Source organism: Convolutriloba macropyga, chromosome 14 (genome assembly GCF_964194025.1).
Source record: "Convolutriloba macropyga chromosome 14, txConMacr16.3, whole genome shotgun sequence".
NCBI classification, from domain to species: Eukaryota; Metazoa; Xenacoelomorpha; order Acoela; family Convolutidae; genus Convolutriloba; species Convolutriloba macropyga.
The window spans coordinates 5,965,953-5,991,100 of record NC_134481.1 but is presented as its reverse complement, the minus strand read 5'-3'; the positions used below and the strand labels follow the sequence as shown (position 1 = coordinate 5,991,100).

Here is a 25,148-nt window from a genome sequence, read left to right as displayed (position 1 = left end):
GAAAAATTACAAAGCTGATTTGATTATAAAAATTGGTTACAACAATTGGAAGTTATAATATCTGAAAAACATGGTATTAAATTTTAATATTAATTTTTATCTCTTTATCTTTGTTTCGTGGAAATTGTTCAGTCTTCTTGTTTGAACAGAAATTGAAATTGCAACAACCTTTTTGTTGACTTCATTATTGCAAAATAATTGTTTGTTTATCTTAATTACGTCATATTTTGATAGGGCTCTCTATGTTCAAGGTGTTTTTGTTTTGAAAACAAACAAAACATCAATTACAGCAAGATATCGGGCTTTAGGGATTCAAATTCGTGAAAGCAATTCGCAGTATAGAGTTAATATTTCGCGGACTAGTTTCAGGATAGAAACCGTGTTTAGGTGTGTATTAACATTTGGCCAGGTTTAGGGGTACTAGTATTTGGTAGTTATAACTTGGTTATAAGTATTAATATAAGTGTGAATGGTAATTATTAATGACACCTGAATTGCCCATTAGCTAGAGGCATAACACCAACCGAGGAGCTAAGCATGTATTACCTGAAGGGAATTAAAACCGGGGTTCAAATAACGAAAAGGTCAACTTAGCCGACCGATCTTTTCCAGATTTTCTTGGGCATAGACTAAAATCCCGCGACTAATCGACATTAAATTCAAAATCTTGACCAAGGCTTGGATTTAGGCTTGTAAGTCGTTGCCCCATTTTTTCCCTTTGTAAATTTTTCCCGAAACATTTATTGCAATTAATTAGATTTCCCCCTGAAAATTTTTTAAACAAGGTGTAAAAATTGGCATGATCGTATTTCAGATCGAAATACTGGGCAAATCCAATATCAGTACTGATAATAGATTTACCCAGTACTGAAGCTGACTTGATCAAACATATTTAATTGCTTCATGACAGCTTGTTCATTTGTATCCATCCAAGTAAAAAAATCTTTACAATAAAAAGAATATAATAATTAATACGTAATAATAGTGATATAATATTACGGTATTTTGAAAGAAAAAACCAAAAAAAACTGGGTTCTCTTTCATGAAATCGAGACACTCATTGCCCTTTCTTGCAGAACTGTCGTGAAAAACCAATCAATAATCCCAAACTATTGAAAAGACAAGTTCGCCATGTCAAAATCCGTTTAAAATCTTATTTTTCTTTTCTGAACTTAATAACTTTAAATTTTTTATGGATCCGGGTTGTTTGGTAGAATAACTTAAAAAATCAGTTTCATTGAAGGCCGAACAAGACAGTTCTTTCTGTTCTGCTAATTGGGTTTTCGGCTAAGAAAGTTTGAATGAAGAAATCAATAAAAGTGAGCAACTGAACACCTGTGTACAATTTAGCATACCCGATTCTCACCTCTGATTGGCCAATGATAAGGACCACCTTTGATTCGCTAATTTAAAACACCTGTGTGAAAATTCCCCGATTGTGAACACAATAAAATAAAAACAATAAAAGAGGGAAAATAAAAGAATGCAAAGTCAACAATTGTTGGGAAAACAAAATTTATCTCTGACGATCTTACCAAAAATAGCCCAAATTTTTCTTGTGATTTGGTATTTCTATTGAAGAATTGCTAAACCTAATTTATTGTGGCTTTCTTAACACTATTTTATCATGTTAATTACTCTACTTTCTTTTATCTTTGAGGCAAATTTCGCCAGATGTAATATTTGACATAGATTTACTCCTCAAATACTTCTCCTCGACGACAAGCCAAAATTTTCGCCAAATTAATATTTACAAATACTTTTTATCAAGCGCAGGTGGACAAAATTTATCGCCTTAAGTAAATTTCACTCAAAACGTGAAATGAAAATTGTTCACGTTTTTTCCCTTACAATTAGTAAATTTTCCTCCGAGGCGACAATACTTTAATTATTTTAACTTGGGGGCCATTTCAAAGAATTTTAAAGATTTTTATATTATACGCGTGAATTCATATCGAGTTCAGTTGCTTTATTCTTTGATTTTTGGTGAAAGATCTTTTATGGCTGAGTAAACTTGAGATTCAGTCAAGCATTACAAGTATAATTAAAGTTCATTACTTTTAATTGAATTGAATTGAAATTCTAAGGTTTGAAGTGCCTTTAACTTAAGAATTGCTTCGGAGAATATATAATCAAGCACCTCAGGTAATAATAATTCAATAAGTCAATCAAAAACTAACAATAAATGTAATTTGCAAATTGATTTTACTAAGAAAATTGTATATTCAGATGTATAATTTTCAAAAATTTTGGTAAATTTTCTAAATTTTCGCGTTAAATCGATTCTATGGTTGGCCTCAATTAGTTAAGTTTAGGTAAATAGTATAATTATTCAATTACCAAATCTACCATTATTTTTGATCACGTGTAATAAGCTTTCATAGCAAAAATAACTACTCAATTATAATTTTTCCTCAGCCCAGGTAGACAATTGACTCCCCAAAATCTCAATTTTGGCAAATTTTTGACCCAAATCAAAGACAATTATTCCTACTTTTAGCTCATAAAAAGTATATAAAATTTAGCACCTATTTTTACACGCTTAAAGGGGGTGATTTTGAATATAGTCATTCACGTTATCTAAAAATAGGACCCCTTAAAATAAAGATTGTATATTCTCTGTGCAGCTGCGCAAATATTTTACAACAATATTACAACTTGTTTGACCCGCCCGTCCGCAAAATATTTTGACAAATCAGCAAAATATTAACTCAAGATTTACCTGGGAAAAAACCCCTAATATGCGTGGAATGGCTTACAGTTCTTGGAACATCGTGTTTCATCAGCAAAGTTTGGGACTTAAAATGGGGCGCTCCGGAAAACAGATTAACTTATTTTACCTTTTCACATCTTTAAACACCAATTTGTTTCAATTAATTTTTGTTTTAACCATAAACAGCCTTTTTATAAACCCGCTATTACAACAGAATGCTTTTTTCGCGCCAAATGCGCGCACAAATTCCATAGCTTCTGCTCTGGAAGTTGACAGAATGTGTACAAACACGACAACCGGCGAGCCCAAATTTTGTTACCCAGAATTTGTCGATTTTATGACGCACGTTCGCCACGTAAATGTCAACTCGACTTGCGGCCGCCGAGGAGTTGAAGAGTTTTGCGTGATTGAAGAAGATAATTCGACTTATTGCGACGTCTGCTCTGAGAACGATAAAATGCCTCACTTGAACAGAAACGCTTCGAAAATGGTCGACATGGAGTTATACATTAACAAGACGTTTTGGGTATCTGAACGACACCCGAAAGATAACGTCGAAATAACTTTGTCGTTTAACAAAACTTTCGAAATATTTTATATAATAATTCACTTTAAAACCGTAATGCCGACCTCGTTCAGTATCGAAAAAAGTGTGGATATGGGTCGAATTTGGACCCCGTATCAATATTACTCTACAGATTGTAAAAAGGTGTATGGCATCGAACCCAATCAAGTGATAACGAGGCAAAACGAACAAGAGGCTATTTGTACCAGTTTGGATTTGCTGGTTTCAAAAAGGAAGGCGTATTTCAGCACTATTGACAAGAGGCCCTCTGGAACAACTTACCAGACGTCTCCAGTTTTGTTGGTAAGTTAGAGAGATCAAGTTTGACTAAAAAAATTTTCTCAGGTTTTGTTCAAACGGCGAATAATTTGTTCGCAATTTTAAGAGGACGGAATGTTGGTCTAAAAAGGATTCATAACTTTGCTTCATCCAATTTTTTTTTCCTAAGTAACATTTTCCCTCAGTAGCTAGATCTTGATGTGATCTAGAACGATCTCAGCATATGAAGCTGCAGATTTATTGTGCTAACATTTACACGGCTTGGCCATAGCTCTAATTTCCGTTTTTTTTAAAATTCTTGAACCTATTTCAATTTTTTAAAGACTTGTTTCATCTCTTTGAACCTGTATAAAAAATAAATACTAATTGAAGAAAAAATCTAAGTTGTTCCTGACTAATTGCCGATAGTACTCTATGTTTTAGCTACTCTTTGACATTTATCCACCGAGTTCATGTGTAACAATATTGCTTTTTCGGTAATAATGGCCAATAATAACGTTGTTAACTTTCAATCGGTACCAATACAGCCGACAAGATTAGTACAACTGTAATCAACTTAAAGCTATGGTAAGCAAAGAATCGGTCGTGAACAGACAGCGTCGATGAGATAGAGATTGACTCATCAATTTAGGGCGTGTGAATCGTACATAATACACTTCGGCCATCGCGCCATATGAATTCACATGAAATCAATTTTTGAACTATTAAATCTTTGAAATTATTTGAGACAAAACAAATTTTTCTGATTTTTCTAAATCCAGACCATGCATGAGAGATAAAGTTTTTTTGCAAGAACTTAACCCTTATTTTCATTTCTAAAATTTTGAAAAATTTTGCTGCTCTTTAAAAACGTTTTCTCGAAGTTTTATAATTGTCCACAACAAAAATGAATTCAAATTTGTGCTCCAGTCCTATTTTGACCGGTGCACTCAACTCTAATTTTGATGCAAAGAGACGGTGAAAAAAGATTCGTAATCGAAACAAAACAATGAAAAGTTAACCTTACCATTTAACCAAGCGTAGGTTCATGGTATGCATTTCTGTATATAAAATGAATAAAAAAACTAAAGAAAACTTTGCCCTGTTATTAGTTTTGCTCACGTTGTGATATACAACTGCATGAAAAAATGTTTGCTTTACTAAAAAGGTTGAAATGATTCGTACGAACAAAATGAACTGCTAACAAGAGAAATCAAGATATCAGAAACAAAGATTGATGACTCTGTTTGATATGGGGTAAAAAAATAGTGCCCTCTATGATTATGTTTTTTTTTTAATTTAGAGACTTTTTTTCAAGCAACCATTGTTTATTAACTTGCATTCGGAGTTCACATTTGACTCAAAAGTTGCCTGTAATGCATATTTTTTTTGTTTTGAATTGAGCCCCGCGCTTACAAAATTACTTTTTATGAATAAATAGTTCTAAATTTTTCTTCGCTTTTTTCTTGAAAATTTCCCAATATTGACGAGAAAACCTTTCCTTTATCTTTTATCTTTTTTCTAGATTTTAGATGGATAGTCTATGCTTTGCTCTAATTTAGTTGGATGGTCAATTTGTCATCAAATTGTTTCAGAAATTTTAGAATACAAAATCCTCCTTCTGAACTAGATCTGCATCTATAGATTTTTTACTCTGATATAAAATTTTTCTGTAAATAAAACGGGTAAAGTAGTCTCTAAATAACTTCTTTCTTCATAAGCGCTCCCAATGACCATCGGCATAATTGTTAAAACAGTTTCAGTCATTTGCGAACATGGACATTTAAAGCTTGTTGCACCGTCTTCAATATCAAATTAACGACTTCATCAAAATTTTTAAGAAATGTATTTTGTTTCATAGTTATAAGCACCGAAAGTTCTCAAAATTTTAAAGCAGCCGGGAAATTTTTGTTGTCAGTTTTTTTTTTCAAAAAAGGAACTTTTGTTTTTTTTTGATATTTTGTGTTAGTAATGAGATATTAATATTCTTATTTTTCAATTCTTTTCTTTTTTCAATTTAAATCTACAAAAAAATTTTTTTTTTGATAGGTTGAAAAATTCAATATGTATTTCTACGGATGGAATTAGTTTTTCAGGGGCTATCTATGGTACTAATTTTATTTTCATCACCGTGCATCATATATCGATCGGCCAAGATTCAACAAACAAATCATGCAGTCAGGCTAGCATAATGGTCCTACCTACCGTTTCACGAAGAGTTGGAACAATAAGGCGATGGAATACTTCTAAGCTTTATCTTTGAACTATTCAACTGAGGATTATACGAAAGCTAAAAAACAACATTATCTTATTCTTGTTAGATTGCGTGTTTTCAATTATCGGAATTATTCCGACTATAAGTATATCGTATGTTAAAGTCACTGTTCCATTTATGTTATTTTAAATAGTCTAAGTTGTTCTAAATTTTCATCAAATAAAAAAGCAAAATTTACAAAATAAATGGCTTTTTGGTGCAGATTACGTCATGTTTTGTTGCATTATTCAGTTTTAAAGAAATTAAAAAAAAAATGTTCTGTTGAACGTCAAATTCCTTATTTGGCATTTTAGAAACATTGCTCTCCGACAAACGGATTAATCACCAGAAATTATAATAAAACACGAGCATAAAACATTTTACGGTGCATTTTGAAACTGAAGCCGACAAACGTTAATGAGGAATAAATTAGTAATAAACATACGCTTTGTTGAGGTACTACCGGGTTGGTATGTTTTGACATAATAACTAGAAGTCTTAAAGTGATAATTGTGGTTAACGATAAATTATGATATTTTCACTTAGTGGTGGTATGAATTGCCGTGTTTTCAATTGCGGTATTATCGATAGCACAAGACAAAGCTGTAAACTGATTTGAGGCAAGGGGTGGTAATAAAAAATTACAGAATTTCCATGTCAGAATATTGAGTTCAAAAATTTTGCTAATTAACGACTGCGTTTAACCACATTTGACAGTAAAATAACAGAGAAACAGTTTTGTAAAAGCAAAAAAAAATTATTGGAGTACAAGAAGCCTCGAAGATTCAAATGTCACCACAAATTTTTTTTTTTTAATTTTTAGAAAGTATTCTATGTTAGTGGTCATGTTAGAAACGTTTATATTGAGAATTTAATGTTGACACAAACTTTTTTCCAATATAGCTTTACTATAGTCAGCCGATTTACTTTGAATTGGTCGTACTCATAGAACAATAACTAGAAATAAGATAGTATTAAATTCCATCAGAACATATCATTTGCCCAGTAAGTGTTCTTCGTAGGAAGTACTCATAGCACGGTGGACAACTTACAAAAAGGTATCCAAAAGTATCCAAAAACCGCCAAAACGCGCTAAGTCATCTTTCACCACCTTCTTCTAAAGCAGTAAAGTCACTTCACGAATTTTACCAAAAATCATGAAATTATGAATCCATTCCATCAACATTGATAGCGTGTATAGCCAAAAATTGCTTTGAAGATAATTCAACTGCTTTTTAATCTCACTCCAACTAATATGGGTTTTGAAAACAATAAAAAAGTTGCGAACAACAATACCTTTTAAGTAGCCGACTGATAAAGGAAAAAAATTAATTGTATTTTGGTTCTTTTAATTTGAGCCCGACCGAGTTTTTATTTGAGTTCGAATATACCTTTAGTTTGCATTATACTTTTTGCTAACCTACAGAAAAACTTGTCGAAAAACATTTTTTATCTAGTAAACAAACATTTGTTATTTCCAAAAGCAATTTTAAAAATAATTTGAAATTTCAGCACTTAAATAGTTTTTTTGTTTGTCTTATTTGTTGACTAACGTGCCTGTGTTCTCAGTTGTCATGTGATCTTCTCTCAGAAAATCTTCAGTTGAATCCACGTTTTTTCACCTGTTTGATTTCCTGCTGATTTTAGAATTTTTAGTATTTGGTGCATCGAATTTCTGACAAAACTTGAAGAATAATCAATCATGTGCAATAATATCAATTACAATTTTTGAAAGAGTCAGAAGTCAGAAACAGCTTTTTTAAAAAGAAAAAGCCTAAATTGTAAAAGGTTTCAAAAACTACAATATTTTTTTATATTACCGTTAAAGGCTATGGAGTTTGATTTTTTGCTATCCACATCTAAAACAGTTACATTAACAAATGCTGTAGAACATTTAACGTTAACGAAATTATCCATGCAAAATATTTAAAAATTCAGAAATGAAAATTAAATTTTGACAAAAACATATGTTATTGAGGAAAAGTCTATCTTTTTTGCAGGTGTGGTTTTTCAAAATTTCAAAAGTTTTTCAAAAAAATTTCAATTAGCAACAATAATATGTTGTTTTAATTGAAAATATTCAGGGAAGCAGCCGAACTTACAACGTTGAGTATTAATAAAGAGGAGTTGAGTGTAGTTAATTAGGGGGACAAAAAGATGTCGTGACATAAATTGCAGAAAAGTGAACAAAAAATCTGAACCAGAGAGTATCAAAATATTCTTTTTATAATAAATACATTTTAAACATTTTAGCCTAACATGCTTTGACTTAAACTGTTTCTGAATTTGATTTTCTCCTCAATTTCACTTGAAGCGCTTAACTCTGATAAAGTGTCAAATAAACAGAAAAGATAAGTGTTTTTCATGATCGGAGTTTATAGATCAACTTCAAGTTTATCGAAATTTAAAATTGAGATTGTCGCTCAAATGTTAAATGTACCTGATAAATGATGAACAATGCTTTTACTAAAATGTTTTATTCATTAAGTTATTTTATCTGTTTGGCAAAAAATTGCAGTTACTTTTGAAATATATTTCAACAAAAAGCAGGTATCGTTAAATTAAATTATTTGATAGAAGTATGGAAAAGTATAATCCCAAGGCCTAAAAATTTGATTAAAGCATGCTGTTTTTGCCTATCAAATTAAAAATATATACGACTTAGCGTTTAAAAGTTTCATGCTTTATGTTTTCGCAAGGATTTGGTGAATTTTATCCATGTCCCATTTTTTATGAAATTGAGAATTCTGAAAAAAAATAAAAATTTTGTTCAATTTAATAGCTGAGCTGATAATTAGCAATAATTACAAATATACCTATTCGCTCTGATTATCCGAATGTTAAAATATCCTTCGCTTGTTATTGATGATAAGCGAAGAAAAACTCCGTGGAAAAAATTTTTATAGTTTCTTAAAGAAACATAATAAAACATAGTCAACATCGCCATATTACCTGACCAGATAACCTTAACACCTATGCCAACTTGTAGGATCTATTTATGGCTGAAACAGATAATGACATTGGGGAAAATAAGAAAACCGAGTGGCAAAAGTTAAAAAGCACCTTGAGACAAAATTTAACAAAATTTTTTAACTAAGCAAGGTATATCAAGAATGTTCTAAAATTGTACAAAATTTTCAGTTCCTGTTTATTATTAATCAACCACTGAGACTTCTGAAGTGAATGCAAAGCTCGGTATGAACGATGAAAACACCTTGTGCAGCATCATCACGGAAAAGGCCCCATTTAAAGTCTCAGGAAAAATTAAAGCACATGCTTTTTTTGTACATGGTAGCGTGCTATATAACGACATATAACTTGTAACGGGCGCAACAACACTGGAGGAAACAGAATAGATCCGAAAAAATCAATAGACAGCTGTAAATTGGTATATGAACGCAACATAATATGGAGTCAAAGATTAATAGACACTTGTAATACTGTAAAAAGCCATTAAAAGTAGTCGCGGAATGGAGGGTGTTTCAGAGAAAAATATTTGACATCTATAACAAAAACAGAATTGAGGAGTTTATCAGAAAAAAAATTGTTAGACGATTGAAAACCTGTAAATAGACAAAACATTTTGAACAAACTCAATTTAACAAATTCATCTGCTGAAGGCAAGTGGGAATCTCTCACTAAATCAAATTTAGCAAGAAAAAACTGTAACCAATTCACATGTGTTTTTTACCGAAATTTCCTGTTGTCCTTTTTTTTATTTTTTATGGCCAATTACGAGGAGGAATAAACTTGCTAAGGGAAAAATTTTTCGTTTTTTAGATGATAAAATTTACGGAGTTATTGAGGCGACAATCAAAATCTCCTTTGATGTTAATTTCATTTTTTTTACCCTAAATTGAAACCGAGGGAATTTTTTGAAATGAAATTATTTGTCAAATTTCATAGAATTATTTCAGAACAGTGATGTTTGAATACAAATAAAAGCCTGAAAAACTATGACGAAATAGTGAGGCGACGATCAAGAATATCATATGATGGTAATTTTACTTTACATTACTCTGAATTGAAGCAGGGATTTTCAGAAATTAATATATTTGTGAAATTTTTATAAAATTATCTCAAAACGATGACACTTCGATACAAATTAAAGCCTGAAAAACTATGAAGTTGGTACGATATGATGTATTGTCAACCTGTAAACCACTTTCAATCACTTAATTGCTATCAATTAATAAAGCTTTAAACCACTTTTACAGGCTCAAAAACGCGCATTAAACTCGGCTTATTTGCGGATAGTATATAAATTCAGTGCGAAAAATACATACATTCAGTGCAAAATCGAGTTACGTTGCGTGCGAAATAGAGATCTATTTCACGTAATATTGTTTCAGTTTCAATGTATTAACATAGGAAAAATTAACAAGAGTTACACATCGGGCAAATTTGCTCGTGACGATTTGGGTATACCTCTGCGTCGTAAGGTCATATATTTCACAATAAATATAAATGTTTTGAGAAATAAACAATACACCTTCATGCCAAAATTCGCTCGATGAGTTTGAAGAGTTTGAAGTTTTTTGACCAAAGACAGCTTGCGTTCCAATTTTATCACACAGATGTTCAAAATGTGAAAAGTCATTTTTTATAACAGGATTTTAAAGCCGAGCTTATTCTTACAGTTTTTTTAGTCCCATGTAAAACACAGCGCTTAAACAGGTATTCTTGTTTTTAAGTATTTAACAAATGCTTTCATACATTTCTGTGCTTAAAAGGAAAAAGGAATTTGATTAATTAGCTCTTCCCACCAGTATTGCTTCCTGTCGGCTAAATTTTGACGTCCAGCGGATTATCAGTTCAAATCTGATATTGGGCGAAAGAGGAGGATCCGATCTAGTTTGTCTCCCGGGCAATTTGGAGCCCAAGCCAGGCTGCTGTTCATTACCGGCAATCTACTTGATCTGTATCTCTGTGATAAGTCGAGCGACCAGGTGTTGCAGGCCAGCGGGGGCCAGGCGTCGCTTAATCCAGTCCAATCAATATACAACTCCATAGTTAATCCCTGGTCCGCAAGCTCACCCCCGCAGGGATCAAAATACAACCCCAAAACAAACCCCCCGAGCCCCCCACCCATTTGAGAAACCCCACAACCCTCACAGATCTTTTCTTCCCTTGGGTTCCCCAACAATCAAGCTAACTTTATAGCCCGAAATTCACACTTAAACTTCACACATGCAATGCACACTTACGCAGAACCCGAAACAACCCGGGATTTGGGAAAACCCAAATTCAACAAAAGCGAGGAAAAATGCTGGGAAAGCTATGGGAAGTCCGGAAAAGGCATCTGAGCGTGAAAACTTGCAGGTTAGAGTGTTAAATGACAAAATAGTTCAAACAAGAGGCAGCGAAAAGGCCACCAGCGAACGAGCCGACTACCCATTTAGCCGAAAACGACGAAACGAGCAATTTAGCCGACAACTTGACTCGACAAAATATTGACCTGTTACAATTTTACCCAGAAACAAAAGAGCTTCGAGCTTTGATTTTGATCAACATGATTACGATTTTCAGACGTTTTGTAAAAAAAATATATCTTTAAAGATTTGCAAATTAAAGATTTTATTTTCCAAAGTCCAGTTTTTGATTACCAATGTTCAATTTTTTCTGTATCTTAATCTTTTCACACCCATTTATTGGCTAAAAATTTCTCAAACATTCTTTCTTCCGATTTTTTTGTTACTGATTTTTTGGGATTTTCGTTTCGACCAAACGCATTTACGGCTAATTGGTTGCGGCTTTCAGCTGGCGAATAAAATACGACAAATCTGTTTCGTACACGACATACAAAAACACTCTTTTGAGCGAATTTCATTTGAGAGGTAGAAACAGCGTCTCCTGTTTTATTACAACCAGTCTAGAGTGGAAGGGGCAAAGGGTGGAAGCTAATCCCAGGGTGGAATGGAAAAAGAGACGGCAGTTAAATGAAATTGGGGATCAATTTTGATTCAACACCTCCGCATAATTCGGGTCCGGGTTTCCAACCCAAACAAATAATCAATATTTGCCAATAAAATCACGCTTTATCCCCAAAATCACTTTCTGTACATTTGCAATATCCCCTTCTTACGTCAAATATGTGTTTCCTAATTCCGGGAATTTGTTCAAATATGGAAATATGGGCGCAATTCGATATAGGGCTTTACTATTTCCATAATTTCAGGTTGCATTTTGAGCATATTTGAAAGGACGTTAAACTTTTGACCCGACATATTTTAGGGAAAACAGATGAACATGTGTTTCTAGGGTTGTTGCAAAAACAATTGAGTGATAAAAGCTTCACTTTTAAATCAAGATAAATTTATAAAATTTGATGGTTTGTCGAAATGTCTAGAAATTCATGTTTGTTTGAAGTGATCTAGTCAGAAATCTTGAATTAATTTAACATGCAATGTGAACAGATGCGGCAAAATTTCGCAATTTGGTGCTAAATTTTTTCCTATTTTTCTTAACTTTAATACGTATTGTTATTATTATAAGGGGGAAAACTACTATTCATAGCAAAAATTCAAAGATTATTTTGTAATTTGCACCATTTTTAGTCCCAGTTTTTTGCTGACATTTTTTGGTACATGTAGTTAAATCGCATTTCTGCGTATACTAGCTGTTCGCTAGCGCTGGTTTGAAATAAGTTTTAAAAAGTTATTTGATTTTTGGTGCTTTGATGATGTCACGATGAAGTTCACAGTGCTTAAAATGGTAATTTTGATATGTGAGATAAAAAATTTATATATTTTCTTTCGAGATGTTGAAATACAATTGCCGAAACAAATATATTTTAATGCGTTTAAATCTGTTTCATTTGATTCATTCCAGTTTTTTTTAATCAATTCCCTCAAGCACATAACTCTTTGCCTTCTTATAGACGTCTATATATAAAAATAGTAATACCAGTGCCTCCAAACAATTTTGCCCAAGCTTAATTCTCAAATGCGTTTCGGTAACGCGACCGTAAATTTGAACGTACGATGCATATATGTTTAATAGGTCAATGCAAGACATTTAGATGGACAAACACCGGGCCCAACAGTTTTTTGGCAAAATAAACAAAAGCGTAAAAGGTTACCGTCCTCAGTGATTGCAATCACTAAGGATGGTAACCTTGTACGCTTTTGTTTGTTGTGCCAAAAAATTGTTGGACCCGGTGTTTGTCCATCTAAATGTCTTGCATTGACCTATTAAACATACATGCAGCTAAATTTGTTGATATTAATGCTTAAAAAGATGGTTTGTAGCATATTCTCATTTAAAATCTATCCAAATAATTCCAAATATTTACTCCAGATGCATATTATTGTACAAAGTACCACCAAAGATGTTTTTCTCCTATAAAATTTTTGTTTATAAGACCACAATTTTCAATTTATGCTTAATTATTTTTTTCCAAAAAACAGTACACGTTGATTTTTCATTTTGGTTGAAATGAGTGGGTGCTTTTACAATAATTGTATCATGCATCTTCATATAAATAAAAATGTTAGTTACTCTAAACTGAAGCAATTAGACGCAAAATATCCATTTTGATTTATTTGAAAACCAGATTAACAATTTTAAAGAATATGACATTAGAAATTTTTCTAAAAGTATTTCAAAATGTCTGTTTTCCTAATCCCTTTTTGCTATTTTTTCGGTGAACAAAAATGAAGCATTTCGAGTCTCGTTAAATTTCCAGAGTTTAATGAATATTGTTAGGAATAAATCAGCAGACGGTGATAACGGTTAATTAAGAGTTTTTAAAATAATAACTGTTACGTAAGTCTGCATTAAATCGTTTCTTCGTGATTAGGGTTTTTTGTGAAATAAGTTATGCACCTGTTTAGCTGCTATTAACATTGAAAATTTTTGTTTTTGCGACTAAAACTGAGCCAATCGGGTGGGCAATTGCTGACAACTAGTACTGTTTCATATATGGTGTTCATTTGTTAACACATTAGTACCATAACTTAAATTATTTTTGTGAGGCACATTACGATGCAAAGGTATACCCCAAAATATCCGCCTTAGTAAAATTGGCTCGAAAATTAGTTACATACAATAAACGAAATTAGGTGACATCCTTTGTATCTTACTTTTCGCAAAAGGGTTTCCGCCAATTTTGCGAAATAAAAGAACATCCGGTGCAAAAATTAGGTAACAAATCTTGTAGCACGTTGCTGCTCAATTTAGGTATCTATTTTACGCGCGCATTTTGAGCATGCAATAAGCACTTTAATAAAGATTTAATTGAAGCCTTCAAAGCTTTAAAGTGCTTTAAATACATGCTACCACAAAAACTGATTTTTTTTCCGAAAAATGCCTCGCACATCAAAGACTTTGTATATCAATGTGGGATTGGCACTTTTGCGAACACGGGAGACGATATTCCCTTCCATTTTGCCGGTTTCTGCTAAAGTACCTATTTTCCGCAATATTGTACCACTTTCAATGTATTAACATAGTAAAAACGAACACGAGATACACACATCGGGCATATCTGCCCGTGACGATTTGGGTATACCTCTGCACTGAAATGCATCTGTTGCTATGACAAACACATCTGCTTAATTCTATTTAATCACTAAGTTAACAAGTTTCCATTTCAGCTGTATATGATTAATAAAAATTGGTTAATTTTTTGGATAGCTCTGAAGAAATAATCCAAAAAGTATCTATTTAGAAAAAAATATGACCCGAAATCTGCAGAATCAGTCGGGTTGGTCACTTGGCTGAGTTACAAGCTAACTGATGTACATTTTAGCCAACAGAACTGGAAAAATTTAAGAATTATAAATTTGATTTTTTTAAAGCTACTTAATATGTTTTCGATATATCAATCTAACCGTGGCGCACTCTACAATCCCTAAAATGATCCCTTAAACCGATTTGTTTGAAAACTTATTATAAATAATCCGCAAAATAGACTCTATTCGTATTTATTAATAATCATTAGAGCGTGCTTATTCATTTTTTTCGAAACTTGTTGTTGACTCAAGATGACTTGCCAGAGAAAAGACTTTTTGAGTAGTTTTTTCTTGAAGAATTTAGAGGATATTTGTACTATTCTATGGCTAAAAGAAGCTCTTTTTTTGCCAACTTCTCTTTTTTGAAATCTTAAAGGTACTCAAAACAAATTACAATTACACTGATTGACAAAGTTTTCTTTCGCATATAGGCTCAGAATACGCTGAGAGCTGATCTGGTTAAATCTTGTGACATTTTTAAAATAAACCATATTAAATAAAGCAAGTCTTAGTTAGGTGCATTTGTGGACAAGTGAAAATGTTCAGAAGCTGAACAGTTAATCCTCGATCAGAAGCCCAAATTCACAGCGCTTTAGATCTCTTCCTTTTTTGGTACTTTGATTAAACGTGAACTTTAATCAATCGCCACTTTTATTGGGTGAAATAAAAAGTTACAAGTGGATACTTCTCTCATTGGGTGGCAAGAATTCATTGATGAAAACAACCATTGCTTAAAAAATCACTAATTTGGTGAAGTAAGATTTTTGGGTAATTATCCCCTCTCATAGGGCTATACAAATCAAGTCAGAAGCTCTGCTCTAATTAGGTGAGCATTGTTTTTCACTCATTATGCACTTATGTTCATATCCTACCATCTCTTAAAAATTTTACCAGACCACTAAATTGGGTCGCACCGTACCCCCTGTCTGTGACTCAAGTCGGTCACGCCTGTCTTGGGTGGCTCAGGTGGCCAATAGCTGTCCTGTGTCTGCTCCTCATCCTGGCTACAGAAATTCCCGAGTCGCCACTTCTTAGTAACCATACTAATATCATATATGATACAATTCATAGACTATATCTTGTTTATTATTGTTTACCCTAGTGATGAAAAAATTTAATATCTTGCAAGAATCTTGCGAAAGATCTTGCAAGGGAATGCATAGTTCTTCCATTTTTCTTGCAAGAATCTTGCAAGATTTTTTATTTAAATTTATTTTTTTGTCCTGGTCACCTGGCTGCTTTTTTGCGGTTGGTTGAGCTGAAATAGTTAATCAACTGTCGGAAAATTTTCTGAATCAAGTTAAAACCTGACTTTTTTGAGATTTTCCAGTATGATTTTTGTTATTTTTCCCTGCTTTTTCATTCGGAATTGGGACCGGCAGTGGGGAAGTTACTGAAATAAACTACAGGAGTACTGATATAGTACGGTAAAAAACCAGCCGCACTTACACAGTTGTTTGAACAAGCTTAAACAATTGTTTACAGGACTTCATGGCAGCGACAGACATCCGGCTGATCCTGCGAGGGATTGATGACAGAGTTGGGCAGAAGTATGCGGGGTTGAGAGAGGGAGACAAGAGGGCTAACGTGTATGCCATCCAGGATCTGGAAATAGGGGGAGTTTGCAAATGCAATGGACACGCCGGAAGGTCAGTTATCATATCAACTTGATTAAATTCTATGAAGACGAAAGCGAAACTTTTGTTTCCGCGAAACTGTATGCTTAACAGTTAGTAACATCATATTTCTTATAGTATCGTAGATAAAGATCATAGATTTTGTTATCACTATAATGAAGTGATAAATTGAGCAAATTTGTCAAATTTTCAAAAGAACGATTATTAGTAAAGGAAAAAAGAATAGTTTCGAAATTAGCCATACCCAAAGTTAATATCATTCTCAATTTATAAATGTTCATTAATTGAGCAACGAAGCTGTCTGTTTAAATGGACGCTTGATTGCAGCTATCCTTTTTTTAACACTGCCATTTTTTGTTTATTGACTCAACAAAAGCCGGCCCTTGAAGAGGGGGGGGGGGGGGGGTAATGAAGGGGGGGGGGGGTAGGGGGGATGCTATGGAAAATATCCAGAATGCCAGATGTATTGACAGGTGTCTTCTTAATGAGGAGGGGGAGTATGTGTGTGACTGTCAACATCACACGAGTGGTCCAGACTGTGACAGGTGTGCACCCTTCTTCAAAGACAGACCCTGGAAAAGGGCTCAGCTGAACGATGCCAACGAGTGCAGAAGTTAGTATTCTTTACTTGTATACTTTTTGGGCTATTGTCTCATAAATAACATAATATGTGCATATAAAAGCAGACAGTACGCATAGCGGAGAATCCGTCTCTTTGGAAACAACCATAAACCCATGTACTGTATATTAGAAAAGAAAAAAAGTAAAATTAGGGATATCCAATTTGGAATTAAAATATTTAGACGGAAAAAATTTTGTTGATCAACCTCTCAAAACAGCTCCTTTTTCAAGCTTCATCTGCAGACTCCGTGAACCGTACCCTTAAAGCCTGCTAGCGGAACCTCATAAGAGCTATGCAGGGATTTAGTGCTCTCGGGTCTTACCCGTTTATTCCCTTTCTGAGAACGAAAATTAAACTTGGTCAAATGAAAAATTGATTGAGCTAAAATCGCATTGAACAGATATAACAGGACGTGGCTTGAGAGAAATTATTAAGGATATTGTTTTGGCATGCAATTTTTGGGATCTTTTCCGTTTGTGCCCCCCCCCCCCCCCAGTACGTTTTGCACCCCCAAATATAGAGCACCTGTCATTACATAGCAAATCATTTTGTAAAAATATGGCACAAGTGACGGGGGTTGCAAATAATATGCACCCACTAAGCTGGGGGGGGGGGGGGCGCAAGCGAAAAGATCCATCCAAATTTTGTTGTTCTTTTACAGTGTGTGAGTGTAATATGCACGCACGTGCCTGTCGCTTCAACATGCGAGAGTACATTGACAGTAAACTGGGAAGTGGGGGAGTGTGCAGGAAGTGTAAACACAACACAGCTGGAAATCACTGCGAACAGTGTAGACCAGAGTATTTCATTAACAACGAGGTCGACATCATTTCCAAAGACAGGTTAGTACGAAATCAGTAACAGTTCTGTGATCGAATCCACCCCCACCCCCTCCCGAACACTTAGTTTTAACCCACTTAGTTTAAAAAACATATTGCAAACATTACCGTTACAAAGTTTTCGAGTGAATTCTCGAACTTTTTAAGTTGGTTTCCATTTCTGTTTCTTAATACATTGTAAAAGTGTACTACTATCGTTACTTATAATTAAAATCACAGCAAGTTTAATTGAAAGTACTTTTAATTCGGTACCGGTAGCCGCTTGTAATCATAATAGAAACACAAACGTGCAAGTTTTGAAATGGCGGATTTATGCAATGCCAGATTTTGTTAAAAACTGTGTTTGATTTCAAAAGTGCGAGTTTGTTTTTAAAGCAAGGTTACGTGACTCCTATGCATTTAATTCCTATGCATTTAATTCCTCACCTTTTAATTCCTATGCATTGATTTCCTATCGCTGAATCTCTCATTGACTAAAGTTGAATTATTGGGTTATCTCACATATCCATTAGAACCAACTAAACTTTTTGGGTGGTATTTTTTGAAATGTTGGAGATTTGGATGGAAACAAAGTCGTTAACTTTGAGAAAAACATTTGATTGGTTTCCAAAAACAACAAGTTAAATTGTGATAAAATTTTTGTACAAAGTTGTTGTTAAACCGTAATAAGTAGTTTCGAAAACTTTAACAAAGCATAAAATCAGAGTAATTGTGGATGTAACAGTTGATTAAAGTCAATTTTTTGGTGGTTCCCATGATCTAGCAGACTATTACTATTAACCATGAAAGCATGATTTTTCATTATGTGAGAAAACTTTTTAAGTCGCAACGACATTTTAGATGAAGCGAAAGAAGAGCGTTACTGAAATTGGAGCACAAAAGTTGAGTAGAGGTCAAGGAGTCGAATTGAGTTGATCAATTTTTTCATAGACGCTTGGGGTTAAGTATGGTCTTTTCGTTAAGCGAGATCCTCCCTCCACCAGTTTAGTGTGCCTGCTGTAACTTTTTGCCCAGCTAGTATTTTTTACATAGTAACGTACCATACAGCCAGACAAATTGTAAGTGGGGTTCATAAAAAACCCTGGGTGGGGGCAGAAGAGAACCGACAAACAAACAATACCATAAAGAAACAAATTCCCCAGACGAACTCCAACGGTTATCTTGTACGATCTTGAAAGATTCTTGCAAATAACGTTTATCTTGCAAGATCTTGCAAGACTCTTGCAAACAACGTTTATCTTGCAAGAGGCAAGATCTGGATGTTTATCTTGCAAGAATCTTGCAAGATCTTGCAAAATAACCGTCCCAAAAGCAGTTTTATCCTTGAAGACAGTCAGAAACGTTGATCTAACGTTTTACGTAGCAATAAAACAACGTTTTTACTGATTGAATGTGTACATGGCGAAATAAGACTTCTCACTGACTACAGTTACGTTGAATTTTAAATATGGTTCAAATACCATGATAACTAATTAACAGTTGTACGTTTGGCTCGTTGATGTTCCTATTGATACGTGCTAGACTTAGCAATTTTAGGTTCTCTCTTAATATCTTTGGAGGCTAGAGAATAGGCCTTACCCTATTCTCTAATCTTCAAAGAAGCGAAAGAGGCCCAGAGTCTTACAAGATGGACGGTTATCTTGCAAGACTCTTGCAAATCGGACGGTTATATTGCAAGAGTCTTACAAGATGGACGGTTATCTTGCAAGACTCTTGCAAATCGGGCGGTTATCTAGCAAGAGTCTTGCAAGATGGACGGTTATCTTGCAAGACTCTTGCAAATCGGACGGTTATCTTGCAGGAGTCTTACAAGATGGACGGATATCTTGCAAGACTCTTGCAAATCGGACGGTTCTCTTGCAAGAGTCTTACAAGATGGACGGTTATCTTGCAAGAGTCTTACAAGATGGACGGTTATCTTGCAAGACTCTTGCAAATCGGAGGGTTATCTTGCAAGACTCTTGCAAATCGGACGGTTATCTTGCAAGAGTCTTACATGATGGACGGTTATCTTGCAAGACTCTTGCAAATCGGACGGTTATCTTGTAAGAGTCTTACAAGATGGACGGTTATCTTGCAAGACTCTTGCAAATCGGACGGTTATCTTGCAAGAGTCTTACAAGATGGACGGTTATCTTGCAAGACTCTTGCAAATCGGACGGTTATCTTGCAAGAGTCTTACAAGATGGACGGTTATCTTGCAAGACTCTTGCAAATCGGACGGTTATCTTGCAAGAGTCTTACAAGATGGACGGTTATCTTGCAATGCTCTTGCAAATCGGGCGGTTATCTTGCAAGATCTTGCGAGAATCTTGCCAGATCTTGCAAGATGATCGTTCAATTTCGACTGGGGTAATAAACGTTTGTGATTGTTGCAGGTGTGTTCCTTGTGACTGCAACAGAAGTGGGAGCAAGAGCAGAGTGTGTGATCAAGTTACAGGGCAGTGTAGTTGCAAGGACTTCGTTGTAGGCAGAACCTGTCACAAGTGTGCTGATGGATATGTACAGGGTTCCAGTCCCTTCTTACCCTGCATACGTAAGCTTTTTTGGATCTATTCTGGCCCCAATTGTTTTTTATATACCCACTTTAAAACTATGATCTATTATGCCCCCTCCCGAGGTTTTTATGTCCCCGCTTACTAATTAAGATCTGTTATGTCCCTCAGTGCCTTTAATTCACCCCACTTACAAGTTATGATCTATTCTACCCCCCCCCCCCCCCCGTGCTTTCAGGCCCCTTTACAAAATCTGCTTTTTTATATATTATATTAAAAAATATTAATTAAATAATATAAATCAGATTGGTTATCAAAAATTTGGTCAATCACATGAAAAGAAACAACAAGCAATTCGTCAGGGAAAACTTGGAGTTTTTTAAAGAGTTTACTGACTTTTGAAACAGCCCATTGATGTTGTATATTGAGCTTACATACGATTGACTTCTCTCCGAAATATTAGTTCACCTCGGCGTGTTACCTATCTTCTCTTTCCGATTCCCGTCCTTTGTCTTGTATTTTTAAAAATTGAATTTATTTTGCGCCTCTCCCTTCAGCTTAGTGGACATACAACTCTTCTGCCCCCACGCCCATGCGCACGTACTATTTCGGATCTTTTCCGTTTGTGCCCTCCAGTACATTATGCTCCCCCCAGTTACAGAGCAGGCGCCATTACATGGTGAATAATTATGTAAAACTTTGGCACGTGCGTCTGGGGGGTTGCGGATAATATGCACCCATTAAGCTGGGGGGGCACAAATGGAAGAGATCCACTATTTCTTACACATTATAAAATTTTTTATACATTCTATAAAAATATAGATTATATAAGAAATAGCACGTACGCCCTGGGCTGGGAGCGTAAAAATTTTATGATCACTGAGCTGAAAGAGGAGGCGCAAAATCAATTCATTTTTTTAAATTAAATTCGAAAATGTCATCATCTTGGTGTTAAATATTTGACGGCTTTTTTTAAAATTTAAGTTTACTTCATTTCTTTATTTTTTTGTTCATACGAAATTAAGTCCAGCTGAAAACTGTGATATTTTGGCGGATCTTTTCCGTTTGTGCCCCACCTGTACGTTATGCGCCCCCAGTTACAGAGCACGTGCCATTACATAGTAAATTATAATGTAAAAATATGACACGTGCATCTGGGGGGGGGGGTGCAAATAATATGCGCCCACTAAGTTGTGGGTGCACAAACGGAAAATATCCATTTTGGCTGCGAATCTGTTTCTAAGGCTTTAATATTTAGTCTTCAAAGCCACTTACGATTTCAAAGATACAAAGGAACGTTTGAGTTTTGGTTATCTTCTTTTTAATAAAAGGTACCCAGACCAAAGTGTTTGTAGCCTTTTTTCAGGGCTTTTTGGGAGAAATACGTTGAACGTGCTCGTGTTACGTAAGAATTGCGCTGTATGCGCTAGTATTACGCAATAAATGCGTTGTATGTGCTCTGTGCTCGCATTACGTAAGAATTGAACTGGCGTTACGTAAGACACGCGGTGTATGCGCTGGCGGGTGTCAGAACAAAATACCCAATGCCAATATACCAAATTTGACAAAAAACCAAAAATATATCAATTACTATTCCTAATTTTGAAACTGCCATAACCATTTTAGCATGGAAAAATCACTAGCAAATTTAGCATAAATTTTGCAATCGCCTTTTTCTTGCTTCGTGGGCCATGGCCATACCTCAATGATCTGTATGACTTAATATAAAATTATCACAAGCGACCATGTGTTTAAATTATTGGCTTGAAAATCTGCTTGTAATACGAAGTGCTAATTTGATATATTATCATTGAACAAAAAGATCATCGGTACTAAATTGGGAACAATGTCATTGTAATTACTGGCTATTATTTGGGTATTTTGGCATTGGGTATATTTTAAGCGACTGCGCTGTTATGAAAGAAATGACCTGTATGCGCTGGCGTTACGTAAGAAATTCTCTCAAAACGATGTTTTTTCTACAGAAAGTCATCTCATTACCAAAATTCTATGCTGCTTTTTCAGCGCATTGTTTTCAAAATTCATTAAATTTTCAGCGCACTTCTTAAAGAGCATTTTTTCGTATGAAAGATGAAGTGGTATTTTTTTTTGGGGGGGGGGCATCACCCTTACATAAGTTTTAATTGACTGTTGAAAAAAACTCCCCTTGCGGCACAAAAAAACAGGCTATATAGCCTTATTGTGATTGCTCATATTTGATGCTGAGGACTTAATAAATGATTATCACATATTTCAAAATTTATATAACCTATCTGAAATCGAATTCATAATTATGTTGAGCGTGATTATGTAACAAGTTTGAGTTGAAATTTTGAAAAAGAGTATATCATGAATATCAAGACTGTCGAAAATGAAAACGATAAAGTTTGCGCTCAAAATTAGATTTCAAAAAATATCCAATGACTCGTGAAAATAATCTTATACAAAATTTTTAACTAATTGAGCAAGCAAGCAAAGCATATCTTGTGCAAAAACGAACTGGCCCCGCCGGGGTTCGAACCCTCTGTATGTTGTTATAGCAGCGCAGTCGTCCCGTCGCTTCAACCTGTGTGAGCCGAGAGTGTGCAAGAGTGACATAAAGACACTGTCCAAAGAGAGATACTGCACCCACGAATTCAGTTAGTCAACATATATATTTTTCTTAAAAATAACTAGCATAGCTTAGTAATCTTATGCAATTAACTGCACTCACCAATTCAATTTCTCTATCAAAACCTAAAACAGTTAAAATAAATATTGCAAGTTTTTTTTCATATTTTTGCGTTGAAGGTTTTAATTTTTTATTTTCCGTGTTCAGTTTTCTCCGGCCGACTTGTGGAAAAACGTCAGATCAACACCTGGTTCCAGTTCAACATCGAAGTGCCCCCCGGTAGACTCTTCAGACACCCAGCCGACTTCGTCTACAACCCCAAGAAACCCCTCACAGTCTTCATAGAAGAGATCATGATCAAGTGTGAATGCGGAGAAATGGAAAAGGGAAAAGAGTACCTGCTCATGATTGAAACCAAGGAATCGTATTACGCTCAGAATACCTTTCACGTGAAAAACTACGACGCAGTTTTGCCCTTGACCCAAATGCGACTGAAGAAAATTAAGAATTTGTACTCGAAGCAGCAAATGGGCAAATGCCGAGCTTTTGAATACCCCGCTAGTTGAAAAACCCAAATTTAAGGAAAACCAAATTGACCCGTGTTGTTGCTGTTGGTCAATACTTTTTTTAGAAACTTACCACCCAGCGCTTTCATTTTCCAAAACCCTGAAACGATGTGGTCACTTTTACTTCACTTCAGGAGCATGATAAGCGCTTTATGATGAACGATTAAAACTTTGGGTACTTTATGAACAAGGTAGGCGGTTCGATTCCCGGTCGGAACTTTTTTTCTTGGATGTTTTGTGTATGAACTATGAAAGCGCTTCCAATTTGTAATTCAACTGAAATTAGCAGAAGTTCCTATTTTTGCAGTAATTTTTCTATGATCAATTGACAATTTTTAGTTACTCAGCCACGACAGCTTGAGCCAATTCGAAATGATTGATAATTTAGTTAATAAATAAGTACGGTGTAACTATATTAACTAATTTATAATACGATTAGCACTTGTGTGCAAAAATAGTTTGACGAGATCTTAGAATGTTTGGTTGAAATGAGTTGTTCTTTTATAAATTGTGTAAATTTGTATTTTATCAACAAGATTCTCGAACACTTTAAATTTTTAAGTCTTTAAAACTGAGGATAATATGAACAGGTCCTTATTGTGCAACTTTTGCGCCTTCATTTTCAGTTTAAATTGTAGCAAGTTTTCAGCTATGCCTGACCGATTTTTGGCTACTTAATGGTTTTCACAGTATGAAAAAAATTCAAATGCAATTCATGAAAAAAGGCTAATGCTATAGATGTATATCGAAAATTGATGGTTATACTTCTTTTCAATGCGGTTCATTTAACCTAGCATATCTTAACACGATATCATTTCAACCCTCTATCAGTTCAGCTGGCAAATTAGAAGTAGACATCTACAAGCATGTTTCTTCAAAAATAATAGGAAATATTAACCCCATGTTCAGTTTTGATTTTTTAAAATCTCAGGGTCCAACGGGCCGCAGAGGCATGACCAAAGGGATTATAGGACCAATTTTAGGAATACATTAAAAGGGCTTCTCTTACTACGTAACGTATACAATATTAATATATTTCTTGAGCTGAATAATTTTGTGCTTATTTCGCATGCAACTGGAAGATCCTCATTTTCTTTTTTTTCAAACCGATTGTGTGTTGATGAGGACAAATATTTGAGGACAAATTGTGCGGCTTCATGGGATCAAACAAAAGGCGAAGACTCAATTGGGTGGGTGGTGATTTGTGGGTACAAATCTGATCGTAATAAAACCTTCTGAAAGTCAACTAAACTTAGAAGTGATTGCGACCATGAGTTCTTTAACCAAATATCCTGTCGTACGTCGACATCAAGCTGTAAATTTAGTCCACAATAAAAATAATTAAGACGAAAATTACGAATGCATTTTTTAACGGTAGTGCTGAGGATGCCTAAAGACCAAGCAGGTTTCAAAATTTGCAGTCGCTCCATTTTTTTTGTTTTTGGGTTCGTTTTTAATTCTCAAGATGAAATCTGCAAAAATATGTGAGCACTTCACTGAAAATAAGTATAGAGGAAAATTGCATCAGTTGTTTTTCTTGTTTCTGGATTTGTTTTCGGATTATCAAGGTAAACATTTAAAGTAAATTACCCAATAAATTAAAAATACTAATAAATATTAATAAACAACAATAATCATAATTTAATAAATAATAATAAATCTATAAAAACTAATAAAATTTCTACAGCATTATTGTTCCGACCCCCACTTTAGTGGGGAGGGAGGAACTATATACTCAACTGGGTTTTTTTTGTTCAGTCAATTTTGGCCGACCGATATATTCATCGTAGAGAATTGTGAGTGGTATCATTAAAAAGACCGTTCAGCGTAGAATACGGAATTAAAAAGATTTT

The 25,148-nt window shown here is 34.5% G+C and overlaps 1 protein-coding gene across 3 annotated transcripts; it reads left to right on the top strand.

The window, feature by feature from the left end:
* The first annotated feature begins 1,411 nt into the window (after positions 1-1,411).
* Positions 1,412-23,849, top strand: LOC142353452 (netrin-3-like). Of its 3 annotated transcripts, none has more exons than XM_075405700.1 (8): positions 1,412-1,776; positions 2,628-3,581; positions 16,011-16,174; positions 16,636-16,775; positions 17,446-17,626; positions 20,002-20,159; positions 22,659-22,757; positions 22,937-23,849. In XM_075405700.1, exons 2-8 carry the CDS (start codon positions 2,742-2,744, stop codon positions 23,293-23,295), a joined length of 1,941 nt encoding a protein of 646 aa, XP_075261815.1. In that variant the 5' UTR covers positions 1,412-1,776; positions 2,628-2,741; the 3' UTR covers positions 23,296-23,849. The 3 variants fall into 3 exon arrangements, with proteins under 3 accessions (XP_075261815.1, XP_075261813.1, XP_075261814.1); XM_075405698.1 differs by having other exon boundaries at positions 1,412-2,087; XM_075405699.1 differs by having other exon boundaries at positions 1,412-2,145.
* The last annotated feature ends 1,299 nt before the right edge of the window (positions 23,850-25,148 follow it).